Source organism: Coregonus lavaretus, assembly GCF_964263955.1.
Source record: "Coregonus lavaretus genome assembly, chromosome: 4".
NCBI lineage: Eukaryota > Metazoa > Chordata > Actinopteri > Salmoniformes > Salmonidae > Coregonus > Coregonus lavaretus.
Window position 1 is genome coordinate 76319616 of NC_139991.1, and position 6642 is coordinate 76326257.

A 6642-nucleotide genomic window follows, 5' to 3' on the forward strand; every position below is an offset into this window, starting at 1 on the left:
ATGTACGCTGTCTGAAATGACTGGAGCATGTAAGCTATTTGAAATGACTGGAACATGTTAGCTGTCTGAAATGACTGGAGCATGTAAGCTATCTTAAATCAATGACTGGAGCATGTAAGCTTTCTGAAATGAATGACTGGAGCATGTTAGCTTTCTGAAATGAATGACTGGAGCATGTTAGCTTTCTGAAATGAATGACTGGAGCATGTTAGCTGTCTGAAATGACTGGAGCATGTAAGCTATCTTAAATCAATGACTGGAGCATGTAAGCTTTCTGAAATGAATGACTGGAGCATGTTAGCTGTCTGAAATGACTGGAGCATGTAAGCTATCTTAAATCAATGACTGGAGCATGTAAGCTTTCTGAAATGACTGGAGCATGTAAGCTTTCTGAAATGAATGACTGGAGCATGTTAGCTTACATGCTCCAGTCATTTCAGACAGCTATCTTAAATCAATGACTGGAGCATGTAAGCATTCTGAAATGACTGGAGCATGTAAGCTATCTGAAATGAATGGAGCATGTACGCTGTCTGAAATGACTGGAGCATGTAAGCTATTTGAAATGACTGGAACATGTTAGCTGTCTGAAATGAATGGAGCATGTAAGCTATCTTAAATCAATGACTGGAGCATGTAATCTTTCTGAAATGAATGGAGCATGTAAGCTATCTTAAATCAATGACTGGAGCATGTCATCTTTCTGAAATGACTGGAGCATGTAAGCTATCTTAAATCAATGACTGGAGCATGTCATCTTTCTGAAATGAATGACTGGAGCATGTTAGCTGTCTGAAATCAATGACTGGAGCATGTAAGCTATTTGAAAAGACTGGAGCATTTAAGCTATCTTAAATCAATGACTGGAGCATGTAAGCTATCTTAAATCAATGACTGGAGCATGTAAGCTTTCTGAAATGAATGACTGGAGCATGTTAGCTTACATGCTCCAGTCATTTCAGACAGCTATCTTAAATCAATGACTGGAGCATGTAAGTTTTCTGAAATGACTGGAGCATGTACGTTTTCTGAAATGACTGGAGCATGTAAGCTATCTGAAATGAATGGAGCATGTAAGCTGTCTGAAATGACTGGAGCATGTAAGCTATTTGAAATGACTGGAACATGTTAGCTGTCTGAAATGACTGGAGCATGTAAGCTATCTTAAATCAATGACTGGAGCATGTAATCTTTCTGAAATGACTGGAGCATGTAAGCTATCTTAAATCAATGACTGGAGCATGTCATCTTTCTGAAATGACTGGAGCATGTAAGCTATCTTAAATCAATGACTGGAGCATGTCATCTTTCTGAAATGACTGGAGCATGTAAGCTATCTTAAATCAATGACTGGAGCATGTAAGCTATCTGAAATGACTGGAGCATGTAAGCTATCTTAAATCAATGACTGGAGCATGTAAGCTATCTGAAATGACTGGAGCATGTAAGCTATCTGAAATGACTGGAGCATGTAAGCTATCTGAAATGACTGGAGCATGTAAGCTATCTGAAATGACTGGAGCATGTAAGCTGTCTGAAATGACTGGAGCATGTAAGCTGTCTGAAATGACTGGAGCATGTAAGCTGTCTGAAATGACTGGAGCATGTAAGCTATCTGAAATGACTGGAGCATGTAAGCTATCTGAAATGACTGGAGCATGTAAGCTATCTGAAATGACTGGAGCATGTAAGCTGTCTGAAATGACTGGAGCATGTAAGCTGTCTGAAATGACTGGAGCATGTAAGCTATCTGAAATGACTGGAGCATGTAAGCTATCTGAAATGACTGGAGCATGTAAGCTGTCTGAAATGACTGGAGCATGTAAGCTATCTGAAATGACTGGAGCATGTAAGCTGTCTGAAATGACTGGAGCATGTAAGCTATCTGAAATGACTGGAGCATGTAAGCTATCTGAAATGACTGGAGCATGTAAGCTATCTGAAATGACTGGAGCATGTAAGCTATCTGAAATGACTGGAGCATGTAAGCTGTCTGAAATGACTGGAGCATGTAAGCTATCTGAAATGACTGGAGCATGTAAGCTATCTCAAATGACTGGAGCATGTAAGCTATCTGAAATGACTGGAGCATGTAAGCTGTCTGAAATGACTGGAGCATGTAAGCTTTCTGAAATGACTGGAGCATGTAAGCTTTCTGAAATGACTGGAGCATGTAAGCTTTCTGAAATGACTGGAGCATGTAAGCTTTCTGAAATGACTGGAGCATGTAAGCTTTCTGAAATGACTGGAGCATGTAAGCTATCTGAAATGACTGGAGCATGTAAGCTGTCTGAAATGACTGGAGAATGAAAACAATGTGTCCCACTCAGTCCCAAAGACCACCAACTGAAAAGCTGTTAGTAGTTTCACCAAAACCATGTGAATGTCATAATAATATCTCTCAGCATTGTTCATTAGTATAATGGGTGGATGAATGGTGATGACTGCCTTCTTTATACAGTCGAAACAGCTTCATGATGAGTGATGGCTTCATGAAGATGACTAGATGTGTGCAGTGAGTTAGCTTTGTTAGGGACGATATGAAGAGTTCCTCTTCTAGGATGAAATGAGGGAGGTAGTCGTAGATCTAAGGTCATGTGTTAGGTTAGTTTAGCCTTAGGTCAATGAAGACCTTCATGCCGTAACTGGATTAAAGTCAGACTACTCTACTTGATGAGCTGGTGTCATTATATCCTAGACGCTCAGTATCCTGCAATCTGCTGCTCAACCCCTAGCTCCACTACTGCTGATGACCATTGATCCCAACCCCTCTGGGAGAAAAGAACACACCTTTTCTGTGATCTGAAACGGAAATGTGTTCTTCTCTCCTCTTCAATCCAGGTTGAGGGAGGTGGGAAGGCGGACCTGTTGGAACACCCCCTGTTGCCAGGTGACCAGGTGGTTGTCATTAATGACGTGGAGCTCAGTGGATTCAGGCAGGAAGCCATCTCATTGGTCAAAGGATCTTACAAGACTCTCCGACTCACTGTTCGCAGGTATGTTAACTAAAACCCCATCATCCAATCACCAGTCATGCCATGGCTCTCTCTCTCTCTCTCTCTCTCTCTCTCTCTCTCTCTCTCTCTCTCTCTCTCTCTCTCTCTCTCTCTCTCTCTCTCTCTCTCTCTCTCTCTCTGTCTCTGTCTCTGTCTCTGTCTCTGTCTCTGTCTCTCTCTCTCTCTGTCTCTCTCTTTGTCCCTCCTCTCTCTCTGTCCCTCCCCTCTCTTTCTGTCCCTCCTCTCTCTCTCTGTCCCCTTCTCTCTCTCTCTCTGTCCCCTTCTCTCTCTCTCTCTGTCCCCTTCTCTCTCTCTCTCTGTCCCCTTCTCTCTCTCTCTCTGTCCCCTTCTCTCTCTCTCTCTGTCCCCTTCTCTCTCTCTCTCTGTCCCCTTCTCTCTCTCTCTCTGTCCCCTTCTCTCTCTCTCTCTGTCCCCTTCTCTCTCTCTCTCTGTCCCCTTCTCTCTCTCTCTCTCTGTCCCTCCTCTCTCTGTCCTCTCTCTCCCTTCCTCTCTCACTGTCCCTCCTCTCGCTCTGTCCCCTCCTCTCTCTTCTCTCTGTCCCCTCCTCTCTCTCTGTCCCTCCTCTCTTTCTCTCCCCTCCTCTCTCTCTTTCCCTCCTCTCTCTCTGTCCCTCCTCTCTCTCTGCCCCTCTCTCTCTGCCCCTCCTCTCTCTCTGCCCCTCCTCTTTCTCTGTCCCTCCTCTCTCTTTCTCTCCCCTCCTCTCTCTCTCTCCCTCCTCTCTCTCTCTCTCTCTCTCTCCTCTCTCTCTCTCTCTCTCTCCCTCCTCTCTCTCTCTCCCTCCTCTCTCTCTCTTTCCCTCCTCTCTCTCTTTCCCTCCTCTCTCTCTCTCTCTCCCTCCTCTCTCTCTCTCCCTCCTCTCTCTCTCTTTCCCTCCTCTCTCTCTGTCCCTCCTCTCTCTCGGTCCCTCCTCTCTCTCTGTCCCTCCCTCCTCTCTCTCTCTCTCTCCCTCCTCTCTCTCTTTCCCTCCTCTCTCTCTCTTTCCCTCCTCTCTCTCTTTCCCTCCTCTCTCTCTCTCTCTCCCTCCTCTCTCTCTCTCCCTCCTCTCTCTCTCTTTCCCTCCTCTCTCTCTGTCCCTCCTCTCTCTCTGTCCCTCTTCTCTCTCGGTCCCTCCTCTCTCTCTGTCCCTCTTCTCTCTCGGTCCCTCCTCTCTCTCTGTCCCTCCTCTCTCTCTGTCACCATAGCCACCATCAAACTGCCAATTCAGATTTCATGTTGTGGTCCTCTGTAGCTCAGCTGGTAGAGCACGGCGATTGTAACGCCAAGGTAGTGGGTTCGATCCCCGGGACCACCCATACACGAAAAATGTATGCACGCACGACTGTAAGTCGCTTTGGATAAAAGCGTCTGCTAAATGGCTTATTATTATTATTATTATGTTTTTGGGGGTCTTGTTTTTATCCTGCAAATCACACCAGGTGATGTCTATAGTGACCCTCCCCAGTCTCATATCTTCCTGATGTCTATAGTGACCCTCCCCAGTCTCATATCTTCCTGATGTCTATAGTGACCCTCCCTCCCCAGTCTCATATCTTCCTGATGTCTATAGTGACCCTCCCCAGTCTCATATCTTCCTGATGTCTATAGTGACCCTCCCCAGTCTCATATCTTCCTGATGTCTATAGTGGTCATGCTTCAGAACTCACAGATAATAGGCCAGGCAGGCATTGCTGGGGTCTAGTGTGTGTGTGTGTGTGTGTGTGTGTCTGTGTGGGTGGGTGGTGGGATCATGGCTAACCCCCCCCCCAGCTCTTTTGTTATCTCCACAACAGCAGCCCTGTGACATGCTTGACACCCTGCGGAGCGGAAGGTAAAAATAGAACTGTTGGCTATGCTTCTGTACCCACTGGACTGGGCCAGGTCAATCAGCCTTCAGCCCTTCCTGCCTCCTGAGCTTCAGAGTAATCCATTAATATACGCCGCACACACTTCCTTGTTCACATGCAAACACAGACACACCAACAAAATGCACACTCATACTGAGACTTTTTAGACTGAATGAGCTGTCTGCTCCTATGTACATCTGTAGAGGATCAAGGATTTAGGTTTGTTAAGGAAGCTATTTCTTAACATGCTAATGCTAACTAAAAGCTGCGTGGAGTTTCAGACAGGCAGTAATGTAATGCACTGTGTTTCCCCCAGAGGGCACACTCTATAGGAGTTCTCAGAGTGTGTTGTTTGAGAGACAGAGGCCGTGAAGAACCCAGTATTGTGTTCGAGAGAGATGGAGTGAAGAGCCCTGTATGTTGTTAGAGAGAGACGGAGAGAGGGAGAGAGAGGGAGAGAGAGGGAGAGAGAGAGAGAGAGAGAGAGAGACTTACAAAGACCCTAGGATTGGAGGTATGACAACAACAGTACCATATTGTGTGTGTCCAAGTGCAGCGAGAGAGTGCCTGGAGAGAGATGTTGAATCTGTGTCTACCAGCCTCTGGCAGCTTTAAGGCACATGCTATGACCTCACTCTCTGACCCGGCTAGCTAGGGGCCAGCCAGTCAGTGTGCCTATAGCCTGGTCCTGTCTAAGTGAGGAGTGGGAACGACAAACGCCGGGCAACCAAAGCATACGAGACACTCTGCCCCCACTGCACACAGGCCAGGCTAGCCACACCACTAAAAGTAGTGCACTATATAGGGAATAGGATGCCATTTCAGGTACAACCACTCTGTCCTCATTGTCCCTGGCCCTGACTGGCTGGATAGTCTGTCCTCATTGTCCCTGGCACTGACTGGCTGGATAGTCTGTCCTCATTGTCCCCAGTCCTGACTGGCTGGATAGTCTGTCCTCATTGTCCCTGGCCCTGACTGGCTGGATAGTCTGTCCTCATTGTCCCCAGTCCTGACTGGCTGGATAGTCTGTCCTCATTGTCCCTGGCCCTGATTGGCTGGATAGTCTGTCCTCATTGTCCCTGGCCCTGACTGGCTGGATAGTCTGTCCTCATTGTCCCTGGCCCTGACTGGCTGGATAGTCTGTCCTCATTGTCCCCAGTCTTGATTGGCTGGATAGTCTGTCCTCATTGTCCCCAGTCTTCTTGATTGGCTGGATAGTCTGTCCTCATTGTCCCCAGTCTTCTTGATTGGCTGGATAGTCTGTCCTCATTGTCCCCAGCCCTGACTGGCTGGATAGACTGTCCCCATCTAACCCTGGACTACACTACACTGGGTCTCTAACCCTGGACTACATTACACTGGGTCTCTGGTTCACCTGCCTGACTAACTGACTGGCTGGCTGGCTGACTGGGAGGCTGTAGAGTAAAGAGGTCTCTCTTTTTCTGTTCTCTCCCTCACTCTCTCTCTGAACCTCTCTCTGAACCTCTCTCTGAACCTCTCTCTCTCTCCCCTCTCTCTCTCTCTCTCTCTCTCTCCCTTCCTCTCTCTCTCTCTCCCTTCCTCTCTCTCTCTCTCCCTTCCTCTCTCTCTCTCTCCCTTCCTCTCTCTCTCTCCCTTCCTCTCTCTATCTCTCCCTTCCTCTCTCTCTCTCCCTTCCTCTCTCTCTCTCTCCCTTCCTCTCCCTCTCTCTCCCTTCCTCTCTCTATCTCTCCCTTCCTCTCCCTCTCTCTCCCTTCCTCTCTCTCTCTCTCCCTTCCTCTCCCTCTCTCTCCCTTCCTCTCTCTATCTCTCCCTTCCTCTCC

At 47.2% G+C, this 6642-nt stretch overlaps 1 protein-coding gene across 1 annotated transcript in view; it reads left to right on the top strand.

The window, feature by feature from the left end:
* LOC311127542 (protein Shroom3-like) overlaps positions 1-6642 on the top strand; it is a gene marked incomplete at its 5' end in the record, with an annotated part of 155929 nt that overhangs the window by 22084 nt on the left and 127203 nt on the right. The window contains one exon of the mRNA XM_084159361.1: positions 2842-2996. Coding sequence (XP_084015487.1) covers positions 2842-2996 — 155 coding nt within the window. The remainder of the gene's footprint in view (positions 1-2841; positions 2997-6642) is intronic.